Consider the following 17,590-nt stretch of genomic DNA (forward strand, 5'->3'; position numbering starts at 1 on the left):
TGCTTCTAGATGTGAAAAATATTCTCAAATACAAAAGATGCAGAAGCTTAAAAAAATACCTTTCTGAAGTTTCCTGATTTTAACAACCAGACCGATGATGACCATTACAAGGAAAACAGTCAGACCGCCCAGGATCAGACTCGTCAGCTCTGGTTTTTCATCAGACGTTTCTAAAACAAAACTCATGAAGTCAGACTATAAACTTTCCATTTGGTGGCTTGAAACCAGGCTAACAATCTGCACAATGAGAGAAATCTTACTCTGAGACTTGCTGTCCACGTCATCATCAGATCGATCACTGCCTTTTAAGGAAATAAATGTAACCTTGATCTTATTTTGACAGATCTGCATTATAATCACATTTTGATGTTTAAATAGCCACTTTTTTGCACAGGTATACAACTGTAAAAGTATGTTTGCATTGTTAGAAGATGATTTACAGTAATCTTACCTCGAACATGTAAATCTATTACGCTGAAAATGGGACGTCCACTTGTGTAAAATCCACAGAAATACAGTCCAGAGTCTGATGAATCCACTTGTCTGATTTTGAGAAAAACAGTGGAGATGTTGGAGCTCATGTCAAATTTTCCACTTTGATATCCATCGCAGTATTCAATCTTTGATCCGGACCTGATCAGAACAGAGATACAGCTGACATTGGTTTTGTTGACCAGTCTGAGCCAGAATGTCAGAGAGTTATAACTCGAAAGATTGCAGCACTGCAGTGTGACTTCTTTACCAGACTGGACGTCCACAGTCTGAGACTGAGACACTGAGACAGAGATCCAGCCTGAAACAAACAGCAGACACAACGTAGTGTATAATGTAACAGTTACTGTAATAAAGCAACTGCAAAAATTCATTCAGCTCTGATGTGGATGGTTAAACTCTGGTGGGTTACTGGTTACATCACTTGGTGCTGAGAATAATAAGTTAATTATAAAGTAATTAGTGATGCAGCAGAGAAATAAAGCTGTTATCAAGGTGAAGGTCTTCAATTCAATGTCAATTAAACAAATGGAACACGAACAAATAAACAAACTTTTACATAAATTCACTGTTTAAATTCTGTAGGGTTAAAGTCACCATCGATTTTAATGTAGCTGATTGTACTTCAGTGTCAGTACTCACTTCATTCAGCTCTAATGTGGAAGTTTAAACTCTGGTGGGTCAGAGTCACCATAGATCTAAATGTAATAGAGTAATTGAGTGTCAGTACTCACTGAAGCTGCAGAGAAGTAAAGCTGTTATCAAGGTGAAGGTCTTCATGGTGTGTACGACTGCAGCGCTGCAATGTCTCTAACTGAACTGTGTAGTGAGGGTGATGTCAGTATAAAAGACGAGTGGGTGGTTTTGTTTTGTTGTTTTTTTCCTGTTTTGCGCTTTACCAGGTGAGCCTCCAAGACGTCCCTACTATGAAATTTTTAACTTTACCATATTATGACATTTTCATGCCTCATTATACTATGATTTTTTTTTATTATTGCTATGACATTCTATTACTTTTTATACCTTACTATAGTATGACCTTTTAAGCCTTACTATACCATGACTTTTTTTGCCTATGATATTTTTATATCTTACTATACAATGACTTTTAATGCCTTACTATACGATGACATTTTATTCCTCACCATATTAAGACATTTTCATGGCTTACTATGATAGGTTAAGGTTATGGGTTCAAACGGGAGGGGCATTGCAAACGGCATTGCTTGCATGGGTTTTGTTCAGGTATTCTGGCTTCCTCTTGCGATCCAAAGACAAGCACATAAGGTTAAGTGGCGACTCCAATGCTTAAGAATAATGTGACATTTTTATATATACTATAGTATGACTTTTTTATGCCTTCCTATACTATGATTTTTTTTATTTGTACTATGCAATGACATTTTATGCTATGACTATACTATGATGTCTTTTGATGTTTTTATGCCTTAAATTACTGTGGCATTTTTTTTACATTTTTAAGCCTTACTATACTATGACATTTTCAGCGTTACCATACTATGGAGTTTTTATGTTGAACCATACAATGACATTTTTTGACATTCTTATGCCTTGTATGACATTTTTAACCTTACCATATTGTGAAGTTTTTATGCCTTAGTATAGTATGATGGGTTTTTTTTACATTTTTATGCCTTACTATACTATGATGCTTTATGTCTTTCTAAACTATGACGATTCTTAGACGGTGTTATGCCTTACTATGACATTTTAAGTTTTACAATGATATGACATTTCAGTACAATACTATCCTATGACGTTTTTTTGACATTTTTATGCGTTTCTATACTATGATTTTTATGCCTTACTATATTATTAAGTTTTTTGACATTGTTATGCCTTACTATACCATGTTGTTTTTTTGACATCATTATACCTTACTATAGTATGACACATTATGCCTTACTATACTATGATGTTTTTATGACTTACTATACTATGACACTATACTATGATATTTTTATGCCTTACGATAATTTGACTTTTTTATGCTATACTATACAAGGACTTTGTGATGGGGCGGCACAGTACTTTAATGGTTTGAACTGTTGCTCCTCTAAGAGAAGGTTTATGGTTTTGAACCCCGGGAAGGGCCATTGTGTGTATGTTCCCCCTTAACCTGGCCGGATACATCAGCTTCTTCCCACGACCCAAACACAAGCACATTGGGATAAGTGGTGAATATGCCTTACTATACTATGATGTTCGTTATGCCTTACTATATTGTGAAATTTTTTGCCTTACCATACTATGATTTTTTTATGCCTTGATATACTATGATCTTTTTCGACGTTTTTATACCTTACTATGCTATGGCTTTTAATGCCTTACTAAACTATGATTTTTCATGCCTTTCTATATTTTAATGTTGTTTGACATTTTAATGCCTTAATATACTGTGACATTTTATGACGTTTTAGGCCTTATGATAGTATGACGTTTTATGCCTTACTATACTATGACGTTTTTTCACATTTTTATGCCTTATGATACTATGATGCTTTATGCCTTACTATACTATGACCATTTTGAAGTTTTTATGTCTTAATAGTATAACGTTTTATATCTTACCATACTGCGACGTTTTTTTTAAGTTTTTATGCCTAACTATACTATGACATCTTCAGCGTTACCATACTATGACATTTTTATGCCTTAATATACTATGATGTTTTTGATGTTTTTATGCCTGACTATACTATGACTATTTCAACGTTACCATACTATGATGTTTTTTGAGGTTCTTATGCCTTACGATAGTATGACATTTTTAGCCTTACCATATTGTGAAGTTTTTATGCCTTAGTATAGTATGACATATAGTTTTTTAGTATACTGTTTTGTTTTATGATGTTTTATGCAATATTATATTTATGCCTTACTACATCATGATGTTTTTTGATGTTTTTATGACTTACTATACTATAACATTTTTATACCTTATGATAGTATGAATTTTTTATGTCATACTTTACAAGGACTTTGTGATGGGGCAGCACGGTAGTATAATGGTTAGAACTGTTGCCCATCTAAGAGAAGGTTATGGGTTTGAACACTGGGAGGGGCAGTTCTATATGGAGTCTGCATGTTTTTATGCCTTACTATACTATGACGCTTTATTCCTTACTATAACTTAATTTTGAAGATTTTATGACTTACTATACTGTGATGTTTTTTTATGTTTTTATGTCTTAGTATAGTATTTTGCTTTTTGATGTTTTATGCCTTACTATGCTATGACTTTTTATGCCTATACTGTGATGTTTTTTTTTTTAAAGTTTTTATGCCTTACTATACTATGAAGTTTTTTGATGTTTAAGTGGTGACTATTTCTTACTATACTATGAAGTGTTTTGACGTTTTTATGCCTTACTACACTATGTCTGTGATGTGGTGGCACGGTAGTCTAATGGGTAGCATCGTTGCCCCTCTAAGACAAGCTTATCGATTCGTACCCCGGGAGTTTGCATTTTTTATGCCTTAGTATAGTATGATGCTTACTTTGATGTTTTTCATGCCCTACTATACTATGATGCTTTATGCCTTACTATACCTTGACGTTTTTTGACGTTTTTATGCCTTACTACACTATGACATTTTTTGAAGTCTTTATGACTTACTCTATTGTGATGTTTTTTGATGTTTTTATGTACTTTGCTTTTACACATTTTATGTCTTACTATACCATAACATTTTCATACTTTTCTATACTACGACTTTGTGATGGGGTGGCACGGTAGTATAATGGTTGGCACTGTTGCCCCTCTAAGAGGCGGTTTTGGGTTCAAACCCATCATTCAATGAAAGTATACATGTTTTCCCTTAGCCTGCATGGATTTCGTCCGGGTACTCCGCATTTTTTCCGCAATCCAAAGAGTGGTGACTATTTCTTACTATACTATGACGTGTTTTGATGTTTTTATGCCTTACTATACAACAACTTTGTGATATGGTAGTATAATGGATAGCTTTGTTGCCCCTGCAAGAGAAGGTTATGGGTTCAAACCCCGGGAAGGGCAGCTCTATGTGGAGTTTGCATGTTCTTATGCCTTACTATAGTATGACATTTTTTGACATGTTTATGTCTTCCTATACTATGACTTTTTTATGCCTATGATTACTATGTCTTTTTATGCCTTTTTATATTATTCATGATTTGATGTATTTTATACTTTTAGTGTAACTTGAGATTGAATTTTCAACTATTACAGGCTTAAAAAATACATCTTTGTTGCATTATAAAGGTCATAAATCACTCTTTAAGCTTTTGCAATTTGGCTCAGAAGACATTTATATGTCCACTTTGGTCCAGGTACATCCTGGTGCCAACATTTCCAGTTATCCAACTTACATATTCTGGTCTTAATATTTATATTAACAAAAGCAAAAGCAGCTGTATCTCCTCTATGTATGATTCTGATGGCAATGTTTTATTCTGTGATGAATTTTAAAATGGCAAATATGAAATGAGATCGAACATGTCCACAATCTTCCTCATAATTAAACAAGTGAAATATCTGACTCTGGTGGTTATTAATCTGATTTATCTATTTCTCTATATTATCAATATATTTTCACCCTCATAATTTATTCATGAAAATAAATTCAATTTAAATTATTCTCATATTTAATCAAAGGCAATGTGCATCTCTTTATGTCCTCGATGTCAAATGCACAGGTAAGATTCTCCTTAACATATCTTTAATTGACTGTTGATGTAAAACATCTGGATGGTTTCTCTTCAGTTCTCTAATGTTACTTAATGAGGGAGTTAAACTGTTGGCTCTTTCTTGCAGAAGAGCCTGATGGAATAACAAAGCTGACGGCTGTGATCATTGCTGTTGTGACAGTATTCCTCATGGTCATCATTGGCCTGGCTGTTAAATACAGGAAACTTCAGACAGGTACTTTTGAGAGCTGCTGGTACTATCTTTGGTTTTGTTCACTTAAATTTGTGTCAATATGATGGAATAATCCCAAACTTCCTTTGTGCCAAATTGCAATTAACAGTGACGTTAAAGGACAATGATGTTGAATTAGTTAATGAGTTAACCAGGTATTAGTCTCTGTCATATAGCTCATAATGAAGAACACAATACACAAAAGCAAAATCCAGCCTCTGATGACCTAAATTACACAGCTCTAAGTTTACAGGCCAAACCAAAAAGAAACTGCAGGCCTGCATAAGATGTTTTATAGGCTGCCACCAGAGAAAGTCAGGAAAATTCTGGAGCTGCAGCTCAGAGAGGAAGTGATGCTTTGTCACTTTGTGCAGCTTGTGCATTGGAAGAGTTACGTGTCAAAGGCATATTTGTGGCCATCCCTTTGTTCAAACATTTACTTTTGTTCTTGCTTCCTGCCAAACAGCAGTAATTTGTTGTGTTCTGAGTTTTAATTCTCATCAGTTTTTTTTATTGTCTTCTGTCTGACAGACTTAGTCCAGCTTGTGATTGGTGTGTGATGGAGGCGGAGCCAGTAAAGACGACTGACGGTCATTCAGAGTCTTCTATACTGAGAGTTAAATTAAGATGTGCAGCAGTGGAGGTGTGAGTAAGCGGGTCACACGACTTGTGTGACAGGAAGAGATAGCACAGTGTGGTCTGAGCACAGCTGATATGCATACTCGCATGCAGTAGTGGGGATGCATAAGCATTGATGCCCTGCTTGTTATTTTCCATTGTGGTGATAAATGGTGCTAAAAGTGAAGTATCAACCACAGGAAGACAGGCCTTCAGCTCTCTGCATCACAACCACACACAACAAAGGGTATAATGTTTGTTCGTTTTTTGGTGTTGAAAGAATCCTTTTTCATCAAAAATTTCTTTTTTTTTTGTCAGTTTTCTTAACTAGATCCAATCTCACCTATGTATCTTCTCATGTGTTTTACGATGCCAACAAGGGAAAAACAGGGAAATTGTGATGTCACATAACTGAAAAACAATTAGAACTATTACAAAGTGAGATTTGTATTGACCATGTTGTTTCCATTATATTTCACGTTGTATAGTGTGAAGACTTAGTGTGCTGTCACTGTCAAAGACGTGGCATGTACCTCACAACTCCTCCCTCCCTGCACACTCTCCCTAAAGTAGAGGCCCAATCTATTGCTTGTGTTACATAGGAAACTAACCTAGTATTCATCGCTTCATATCAGATTTTATCAAACAAGGTTTGACTGTAGTGTGACTGTGAATCTTTTTTTTTAATTTTTATTTTTTTATCTCAGTTGTCCTCAGACCATAACTGTGCTTTGCTTTCAAACAAGTGATGTGTACCTCACCCCTCCCTCCTCACAGAGACATCAGTGTCCTGTTCTGACTCCTCCTCCATCAAACCTTGAACGTGTTATGTTTCCTCCTAAGATTACAATCAAAGACAAAATAAGCAACTATGAAGTTATACCCGACTGACTACTGTTCTTCACTTTGTATCTATTGCCACAAAGGGATGATTAACTATCTTAACTATCTCCCATTACCTGCTGTTTGTGTATTTGATCAAATTGTTGATAGTTAGATAGATAGATAGATAGATAGATAGATAGATAGATAGATAGATAGATAGATAGATACTTTATTTATAACATAGTGGAAATTCATGACATTCATTACACCAAAGCTACCAGGACAGAGAGGCAGTTGGTGTGGGTGTTTTCAGCATAACACATAATTTTTTTCACCCGTCATCTGGACTACAAATGAATTCAGAGACCAGCATTAGAAACCTGATAGATTGAGAGTGTGACCTGAATCTGTGGATGGGTATGTTCATCTTCAAGTGTGAATGCAGGTGTTTATGTAGCCCGTGAAGCTAAAGGAGTTAGGCAAGTTTGTGTATAGCAGAGATGTATATAGCATAGCACTTTAAAAGCTGCAAATCATGTGATGTTTGTGGTCATGGCTGAAGCCTTCCTGTGGTGGAATTTATTTTTGACTCATACAGACAATGTTTTTGCATTGTCATTTATTTTCTTCACAGGTACAGAGGCTGATATTATTTAGTCAAGAAAAAGAGCTCAGATCACACTGTGCTGTCACTTCCTCTTGAGAGCCCCCCCCCTCCCCACAGATCATTTGACTCTCTCTATGAGTAAGTTTGACAGTCATCCTCAGTGGCTCCTCCTCAGAAAAAACATAAAATATATCCTTGTTCCTCTCAGATGAAAATTGGATGCAGACAATAAGACAGAGACGTTGACCATTAGCCAAAAGGGGCAAACTTTCAATTTATATAGGGACTTCATTACAAAAAAATCTTTTTGCCACCACCCACACAGAATGACAAAATAGCAGATAAAAAAGACAAAACATCAGTAATACTCAAGGTTGCATGTTCAGCAGTGGTGTGCCGTCAGGGGGAAACAAGGCTAGCAGTGCTTGACCAGTTAAGGCTAAAATCACAATCAGTCAATATTGGAAGTGGAAATAATATCAACACTGTCACAGAAAGAATCAGATTTGGCCTTTTTGTATTCATCTTGTAATTTTCTGCCTTCTTGTGGCCTCAGTATGCTATTGTCTCTGGAAGCTAGGGTAACTTCCGCCCGTTGCGCCTCTCATTTCTGTAATTTTTGTGGGTGTGGCCATGTCCTGTTGACAAAGGCTGGGGCTTGTCGAGCATAGATGGGTGCAGCTTTTTTGGACCTTTGCGCAATGAGGATAATTGGCCGACTAGCTATAGCTAGCTACAGACAAGTGTGCTAGTCAAGTTGCCCTTGACTCAGCTTCCAGCCTTCTCAGACGTGCGACTACTGTGACTTAAGTTCGAGAAGTTTGAGACGGCATATTGAGGCAGAAAAATACAAGATTTTGCACTGACACTCAAGTATGTCATTGACAGTTAATAGTAAATAGTTTGAGGATTACCACACAAGTGATATTTTTTTTCTTTATACTGCACATTTCATGTATTTACTGTCAGTTCAAAGGAGTAATTCTAATATTTCTTCAGCAGGAAGGTGAATATGTCCAGGCAGAGTGCAGCAAGAGGCAGAAGAGAGACTTTCAGCACAGGAAAGACAGCAGCACAAAATCATGAGACAGGAAAGGTTTCTCTCATGCATGTAGTAGACAGCTGAATTACGCATTGAGATGGTGGTTTCACCACACGCCACTGAGTTCCAGTTGCGTCCTGAGTCTATCTGGTGGCATCATAGACAACATGAGTTTCCACTTCTCTCTCAGATGCAGGTCTCCTGTTTCTCATTGTCTTTGAAAGGAGCCTCAGAGCTGCTGCAGATTTCAGGTCTTCAGAGCCCAGATTCTGTAAAACAGAGTATTTAGAGTCATGCACTGTTTTTCAGAAACCAGCACAGAATCTGTAAGGCCCATGCTTCCTAGAAGAAAAAATATATTTTTAAGGACATCTTAGCAAATAGTGTTTTAGTCGTTTTGTCTCAGCAGTTAAACATGCTGAAACAAAACACATATGATTATGGTTCATCATATTTTAGCGAGGGTTATTTTATAAAAAGATTCTTCACCTTGTTTCTTCCAGGACGCGGTTCTTCATTTGCTGCTACATGACAAAAGACAAAAAGTCTGATTAGTTTATTATCGCTGACTAGTTACAATGCCGTGGACGTGATTGTCACAACTTCACAAAACATACAACAAGATGTGTAACAAATGATATATTATCTTTACCTGTCCGAAGTTTAACAGCCAGAACAATGACCACTATAGTGAGGAAAACAGTCAGACCCCCCAGCACCACACTCATCAGGTTTGTCATTCCACCAGGCACTTCTACAATAAAGATGATAGATTCAGCTCTGGAGGATTTAGACATGGTTAACATTGAAATGATACACCCCATGGTAACAGAGAGAAAGGAACCTTACCTTCAGAGTTACAATCCTCTTCATAATCAGATTCATTATCACCTGTGAAAAAGCTAGATTCAATTATTTGACATGTATTTGTTTTTAGTTTGTCTTTGTGTTGTAAATAAATTTGAGACACAGTGTACTGTAAATATGATGAGAAAATAAAATCTGAAAGAGGTTAGACTTAAATACAATCTTACCTTGAACATATAAATGTATTGTATCGGTGATGACTGTGTGTGTGTCTTTGTAAAATCCACAGAAATACAGTCCAGAGTCAGATAAATCCACTCTCTTGATCTTCAGAAAGACATTGGAGATGTTGGAGCTCATTTCAAATCTATTTTGAAATCCATCACAGAATGAAGCTTCATTTTCAGCTTTGTACATAGAGGAGATACAGCTGGCTTTGGTTCTGTTGACCAGTCTGAACCACTCCATCTGAGTTGGACTTCTGGAAATGTTGGAGCACTGCAGTGTGACGTCTTCACCAGACTGGACGTCCACAGTCTGAGACTGGGACACTGAGACAGAGATCCAGCCTGAAACAAACAAGCAGACACAACAAGAGTTTATCTCTGAGTGTATAATGTAACAGTTACTGTGATAAGGAGAAACAATTCATTCAGCTCTAAGTAACAAATTTAGATTGTGGTAGTTTACTGGCAAACATCAGTTTTTGCTGAAATTTAATGAGTTCATCATAAAGTACTTACTGATGCAGCAGAGAAATGAAGCTGTTACCACGGTGAAGCTCCTCATTATTGCGTTTAATCCAGTCACAGTACAAAGATCATTTGAACCACTGAGCTCATATAAAGAGGTTTAGATGGGCGGAGTGTCTTTTGTTTTTCATCTTGCTCGTCACACTCACCAGCCAATATAATCCAATGTCTCGCATATACACTCTATCTTAGCTCCATCAAATAATGTAAACTTTAAAAAAGGATCTCACTGAAAAAGTTTGTGTCACAGTCCCCTCATCCTGTTTGTCTCCCCTCCTGTGTATATATGTGTCTGTGTGCTTCCCTTGCCATCAGGTGACAGCAGCTCACCACCACACCTGCAATCTATCACTCATCACCTGCAGTATATCTACCCCGGTCATCCATCCATTCGTCGGCAGATTGTTCCGCTCCTCACGGTGGTGGCAGCTCTCTCGGCCGCTCTGATTAGTTTAAGTGACTACAGAGTCATCTTGTTATTCAGTGACCTCCTGGTGTTTTTGTCCAAACTGACTCATTGTGTTTCCTGTGACTCCACAGGACTTCCAGATCCATGGGCTCCTGAACCTGCCACACTCCAATGTGGCCGCACCGCACCGTCCACCTCCCTTTGGTCTCCAGCTGTCCCTCGTGTTCCGGAGTGTGTTTCCTCACCTGCTTCAGGCCTCCAGTGTCCTCCGTTAACCGTGCTTCGTGTTCTCACCAGACACCTGGATTCCCCGGAGCCCTCGGAGCCCTCTCCCCAATAAACTCCTTTGCACAGTTACTGCTGGTGTATTTTGTGTTCTGTCTCTGCTCTGGGGTCCAACTTCAGTTCAGCCAAAAACGTAACAGTTTGTTGCTAGGAGAGTCATCGTTTTATCATATCTGCAGAATCATAAGAATCAACTGCTCAGTGACTCCTACAGTTTTATACAAATATCATCATCTAGTAATAAGAGTCTGGTATAACTTATGTAATATGAGAAGAAAAAAACCAAGGGTGCTTTAGCATCATATTATCATCACTGATGCTGCTTTCTATGGATGCATTAGGTTCACTCTAAAGGTGTTCAGTCAACCAAGTACCAGCTGTCATATAATAGAAATATTATTATGTTGGAAATTCATTCATTCTACATCCTTGATACTGTTGTTATAAAACATCCAACAGCTTCATGGAGCTTTCTTGTTGATACTACACCAACCAACACGTTTTGTCACTTTTCTGTATCAATCTCCAAAGTTTTCCAGGCATGTTTTAAACCATGTAAAAATGCTGTTTTGTTTAACATGAATTTGTGAAAAAAAAGAAAAGAAAATTGGGGCTGTAAGCTCATATACGTTTACTTCCTTGTTGAGAAATTCTAGATCAGGTCTTGTGCCCCGCCCACCGCCTGCTGGCTCCAGGTGGACAGGTGAAAGAGCAGATAGTATCAAGATGGTTAGAGGAGGAAACATCGGAGAGACTCACGGCTATTAGTTTTTCACAAACATTCATGGTCCCCAGAGGAGGAATCTTTTTCCTGCAGCACCAACATGAGCTTGAGTTTCATGGTTTCCAATGTCATGTCTCAGCAGCTATTGAATGGATAACTATGAATTTTTATGACCCACAATGTTAGCACTTAGCTCAAACCATCACTGTCACAGAGTCACGAGCACGGCTGTAGACTGTAAGAGTATTTCATGAACACCTCTCACCATCAGACCTGATAGGATAGAGTATGTTCAAAATGGAGAGCTGTGTCCTGTGGCAGAAATGAGGCCGTTACATCAGACGTCTTTATTCAATATTGAAAGCAGACGTTGATGTAGTGTGTGAAGGTTTGTCCGAAACAACAAGTTCGTTTTCACAGCTTCCTTTTATACTTTCCTTCAGAGCTTTGCCTTTAGAGGCCCTCGTGACTTTCAGCGTAGCTGACCTCAGACCACACTGTGCTATCTCTTCCTGTCAAACAAGTGATGTGTATCTCACTCACTCCTCCCCCAACAGACCATTTCATCCTCCCTATAAGTAAGTTTGACAGTCATCAGTGTCCTTTCTGACTCCTCCTCCATCACACATCAAACATGATCTTTTTTTGCTCTCAAGAGGCAAGAGGCAGAAAACTGAAGAACGACACAGACTTTGACAGAGAAACAGAAAGTAACGTTTATTTCTTGGCATTGAGTCCTTCCACCCACTACACACATGCACAAAACCATAACAGTAGATGAATATGATAAAGCCTGAGCTCCTCTCTGATAACAGTAGATGAATATGATAAAGCCTGAGCTCCTCTCTGAGCTGCTGTTCCAGTGGTTCCCTGAGTCTATCTGGTGGCAGCGTACACAACATTGGTCTCCAGCTCTCTCTGTGATGCAGGCCTGCGGTTTCTTTTTGGTTTGGTCTGGAAACTTAGAGTTGTGTAGTTCAGGTCATCTGAGCCCAAATTCTGTAAAAATATTGAGAGTCACGTAATGTATTACACACAGTGGAACTTTCATTTCTGCTAAAAGTCATTGAAACTGGTGGATTTGTATGGGGTTCTATTTGTGCCAAAACCTCTGGATGACACGTACAACAACAGAGTCAAACGACAGAGAGTGTAACATGATGACAAAAAATTTAGTTCAAAGTTGAACAGACAGACAAATGTGTTGTCACATGTTCAGTCAACAGTTTGCATGTGGACATAGTTTTGGCTAAAATGGATCCCTATAGATTTGTGGGTTGAACTAAAACAGAATCATTTAGAACATTTAAAGTCCTAGTCATAGTATAGCTAAAATCTAATTTAAGACTTTTAATGGAACTATTACACAGTTCAAAATGATAAAACTCATCTTAATGACCTAAACCAATGTTAGATCTTATAGGAATTAACAAGGCTAATATTATTTGAGGTTAAAGAAGATAACAATGACTTCCTGCTTGCCTATACTTGCTGTTTGTTCCCACTTGCAGGACTATGTGACAAAAATCATTAACACACCAGTCGTCCGTTTAAATTCACCTCTTAGACCATAACCTATAGTTTACAGGTTTTTAGGCAGTGCATAATAATCTCACTGGGCCTCAGTTGTGAGGCCAAAGCATCAGTGATGTTTTGGAGGCTCGTATGGAAACCTAGATAAAATGATTGAAAATTTCACCAGAGACATCTGGTTAGATCTGTTTAAAATGCCTCGTTGTCCCACCAGCCTTGGGTTGATGAAAGGCAATAATGTTGTTAGAGCAAGAATAGTCACTGTCACATGACAATCGGGTGTATCAAGCCCACACAGTGGTTCGTGGCATCGCTCAAATAATCTATAAAGGTTTTACTGGTCCTGTCAGTGTAACTGGACTCAACAACGTATCTGACAGAAACCCTGGTTTATATGAGTAAAAACTGTTTTACCTTGTTTCTTTCTGTCTGTGGTTCTTCATTCACATCTACGTGGCAAAAGACAAAAGTCTGATTAGTTAATTATTATTGATCGTATACTTTAATTTGGAGGTTTCCATCATGTTGAAACAATTCACAACAAATTATATATCAACTGTACCTTTCTGAAGTTTCCTGATTTTAACAGCCAGAACAATGACCACTATAGTGAGGAAAACAGTCAGACCCCCCAGCACCACACTCATCAGGTTTGTCATTCCACCAGGCACTTCTACAATAAAGATGATAGATTCAGCTCTGGTGGATTTAGACATGGTTAACATTGAAATGATACACCCCATGGTAACAGAGAGACAGGAACCTTACCTTCAGAGTTACAATCCTCTTCATAATCAGATTCATTATCACCTGTGAAAAAGCTAGATTCAATTATTTGACATGTATTTGTTTTTAGTTTGTCTTTGTGTTGTAAATAAATTTGAGACACAGTGTACTGTAAATATGATGAGAAATTACCATCTCTGAAAGAGGTTAGACTTAAATACAATCTTACCGTGAACATTTAAATGTATTGTATCGGTGATGACTGTGTGTGCGTCTTTGTAAAATCCACAGAAATACAGTCCAGAGTCAAACATATCCACTTTCTTGATCTTTAGAAAGAAAGTGGTGTAAATACAATCAGAAAATGACATGTCTGACTTGAATACAATCTTACCTTGAACATTTAAATGTATTGTATCGGTGATGACTGTGTGTTTCCCTACGTAAAATCCACAGAAATACAGTCCAGAGTCAGATACATCCACTCTCTTGATCTTCAGAAAGACATTGGAGATGTTGGAGCTCATTTCAAATCTATTTTGAAATCCATCACAGAATGAAGCTTCGTGATCAGACCTGTACATAGAGGCGATACAGCTGACCTTGGTTCTGTTGAACAGTCTGAACCACTCTGTCAGAGTGCCATGACTGGAAATGTTGGAGATCACCAGTGTGATGTCTTCACCAGACTGGACCTCCACAGTCTGAGACTGGGACACTGAGACAGAGATCCAGCCTGAAACAAACAGCAGACACAACAAGAGTTTTACCTCTGAGTGTATAATGTAACAGTTACTGTGATAAGGGGACAGCAACAATTAACTCAGCTCTAATATGCAAGTTTAAACTCTGGTGTTATACTGGTTACATCAGTTACATTATTTCAAACAGTTGAAGTACTTACTCATGCAGCAGAGAAATGACACTGTTACCACGGTGAAGCTCCTCATTGTTGCATTTAATTGTGTCGCTACAAAGACTGTTTGAACCACTGAGCTCACCAGGAGAGATGTTCTTTAAATTAGATTTTAGCTATTACTATGATAGGACTTTTAAATGTTCTAAATGATTCTGTTTTTAGTTCAACCCACAAATCTTTATAGGGATCCATTTTAGCCAAAACTATGTCCACATGCAAAACTGTTTGAACTGAACATGTGACAACACATTTGTCTGTCTGTTCAACTTTGAACTAAATTTTTTGTCATCATGTTACACTCTCTGTCGTTTGACTCTGTTGTTGTACGTGTCATCCAGAGGTTTTGGCACAAATAGAACCCCATACAAATCCACCAGTTTCAATGACTTTTAGCAGAAATGAAAGTTCCACTGTGTGTAATACATTACGTGACTCTCAATATTTTTACAGAATTTGGGCTCAGATGACCTGAACTACACAACTCTAAGTTTCCAGCCAAACCAAAAAGAAACCGCAGGCCTGCATCACAGAGAGAGCTGGAGCCCATGTTGTGTACGCTGCCACCAGATAGACTCAGGAACCACTGGAACAGCAGCTCAGAGAGGAGCTCAGGCTTTATCATATTCATCTACTGTTATGGTTTTTGTGCATGTGTGTAGTGGGTGGCAAGGACTCAATGACAAAAAAAATAAATCTATTCTTTCTGTTTCTCGTTAAAGCCTCTGTTCGTTCTTCAGTTTCCTGCTCTTGTCTGAGAGGAAAAAAAGCATGCTTGGTGTGCGATGAGGAGGAGTCAGAAAATATAAGAAAGAACAGTGTGAAGAACTAACCTGTTGTTTAGACAAATTAAACTCTCCTTTGGCATTGTAAATAATTAGCTTTTAATTACCTTTAAATAAAGGTTAAAACACAGACAAAGAAACAGGAAGACTTCAGCCATGACCAAAAAACACCAGAGGACTTGCTCTTCTCACAGAAAAGGAAACTGCTGTTTATCACTCTCATCTGACTTTGTTACATCACTCCACTCCTCATCACTTCACACAAACTGAACCACTTTACATTCACATATTGCATCAGTGAACTGAATCAGTAACAGGTGTTCTCATAATCCAGATCAGAAAAGGGGTAAGATAAATATGGAGTTAGACACAGTGGAACCAGTTAGAAAAAATTTCCCAATTTCGTTTAAACTATTCATTTAGCACAAAGCATCAGTACTCATTACTGGGAGTCTAACAAATGCAGTGACTGGAGAGGAAGAAACCATGTGCTTCCATTTCTGTTTGTTAATGTGTGCTACATGAAACAGGTTCATAACTGCAAAGATCCTACAACTGCTTTTCATGGAAATGTGAAAAAAAACCGAAAGCATTTAAAAAGAAATGGAGGATTGATACTGAAATTTGGGAAAGCTGTTGCTGTTGGTGGGTTCGACCAGGACAGATCTGACCATCCAACAGAAAAAACTCCACTCCACTCCATCTTTTAGAATGAACCCATACAATGCATCCATAGAAAGCAGCGTCAAGTCATGAAAATATGATTCTAGAGGCCCTTGTTTTGTTTTCTTGCCATACTTAAAGCATCATACCAGACTCTATGGATGTCAGGCGTCAACGGTAACTGGACCCAAACACAGACAAGACAAGCAAGTAAATGCAAAGAAGGAGTTTTAATAAACACAAAAGTCCAGAAACTTACAGAATGTGAAGAAAAAACTATGAAGAAGAGCAGGAACATAAAACTTAGAAAATCCAAACAAAGTCATCTAAACGATAGATAAAGCTGAGGAACAATCACAAGGAATCTTTAGAGGAAACTCAGCAGGAGGAAAGCAGAAGAACTGACAAAGAAAACTGGGAGCAAAGAAACTAAAAACCAAGCAGCAACCTCCAGGGCTGAAAAATGAAGTGCTGAAAACTGCAGTTCCTTTAATGGCCACTGAGGCTGGCTCCGAAAGCGAGTCAATCCTCCATAGACTCCCATGTTAAAATGCCCAACTTTACAGCAGAAATGAACATTTTTACACTTCTGGTACAAAAACAGTTTTGGTTCTCTATAGCTAATTTCCCTCCTTCATGACAACTGCACAGGAGTGATTTTTTTAAATAATTTCACGTGTTTACATTTTTATTAAGGCTTAAGTTATGCAGAATTGAGGCGTGGTCACTTTGGAATGACAGGTGGGTGAGTGTATGTTTGCCACAAACTGTCATCCACCTAAGTCTCGTCTTCACAGGCCCCACCTCTTTGTTCATTTTTTAGACTAGTTGGAGTTAGGGGCGGAGTCAGACACTGCCAAGATGGTGACCGCTGCGCAGCTCACTCTGAACTTCAAACAACTGCTCTTCAGAAACCTGTGGGTGACATCACAGAGACTATGTTCGTCTTTCTGTCAGTCTATGCTAAATACACACAAAAGGACAGTGTAACAAAGACCAAGTGTAACACATCAGGGTGGGGGCAGGCAATCACAATAGCTTGAAAACTGGACAAAGACAGGAAGTAACACAAGCAGTGGACACATAAGTTAAGTATTTCAAAAATAAAACAGGAAACACAAAAAACGCAAAGTCCATACAGAGAGTCCTTTCAAGGCAGATCATGACGATGGATGAGCTGAGGAATACTTGTATTAAACTGCAGGAGTCACTGAGCAGTTGATCCTTATGATTCTGCAGTTCTTGTGGCAGCGTTTGTCTCTGCATTTGACTCTACCGCAGAAGTGACATGGTACCTTAAGATAGTGACTCTCCTACCAACAAACTTTCCTGTAAGGTCATTTTTCAAATTTTATGTTATTGGACATTTGCTGGAGCTAAGACTAGAGTGTTTATGCAAAGGCATTGCATTTATATTGGCTGGTGAGTGTGCACGAGGCAAGAGCGAAAACTAAAGAACTTCCTCCCCTCTAAACCTCTTTATA

The 17,590-nt window shown here is 38.0% G+C and overlaps 2 protein-coding genes across 4 annotated transcripts; both read right to left on the bottom strand.

Annotated features, from left to right (window-relative positions):
• Positions 1–8,649: 8,649 nt before the first annotated feature.
• On the bottom strand, positions 8,650–10,102 carry LOC111226907. Its single transcript, XM_022752216.1, has 6 exons — positions 10,057–10,102; positions 9,541–9,882; positions 9,356–9,397; positions 9,159–9,260; positions 8,996–9,030; positions 8,650–8,775 (listed from the first exon to the last, which is right to left on the bottom strand). The coding sequence occupies exons 1-6, from the start codon at positions 10,100–10,102 to the stop codon at positions 8,650–8,652; spliced, it is 693 nt and encodes a 230-aa protein (XP_022607937.1).
• A 2,104-nt stretch (positions 10,103–12,206) lies between these two features.
• Positions 12,207–14,699, bottom strand: LOC111226945. 3 transcript variants are annotated; one of them, XM_022752269.1, is made up of 8 exons: positions 14,647–14,699; positions 14,345–14,478; positions 13,972–14,071; positions 13,785–13,826; positions 13,579–13,689; positions 13,431–13,465; positions 12,318–12,482; positions 12,207–12,276 (listed from the first exon to the last, which is right to left on the bottom strand). In XM_022752269.1, exons 1-7 carry the CDS (start codon positions 14,690–14,692, stop codon positions 12,360–12,362), a joined length of 591 nt encoding a protein of 196 aa, XP_022607990.1. In that variant the 5' UTR covers positions 14,693–14,699; the 3' UTR covers positions 12,207–12,276; positions 12,318–12,359. The 3 variants fall into 3 exon arrangements, with proteins under 3 accessions (XP_022607990.1, XP_022607988.1, XP_022607989.1); XM_022752267.1 differs by having other exon boundaries at positions 14,186–14,478; XM_022752268.1 differs by lacking the exon at positions 13,972–14,071 and having other exon boundaries at positions 14,137–14,478.
• Positions 14,700–17,590: the final 2,891 nt, after the last annotated feature.

This window comes from Seriola dumerili, unplaced genomic scaffold, assembly GCF_002260705.1.
Source record: "Seriola dumerili isolate Sdu_G_001 unplaced genomic scaffold, Sdu_1.0 BDQW01000167.1, whole genome shotgun sequence".
Classification (NCBI taxonomy): domain Eukaryota; kingdom Metazoa; phylum Chordata; class Actinopteri; order Carangiformes; family Carangidae; genus Seriola; species Seriola dumerili.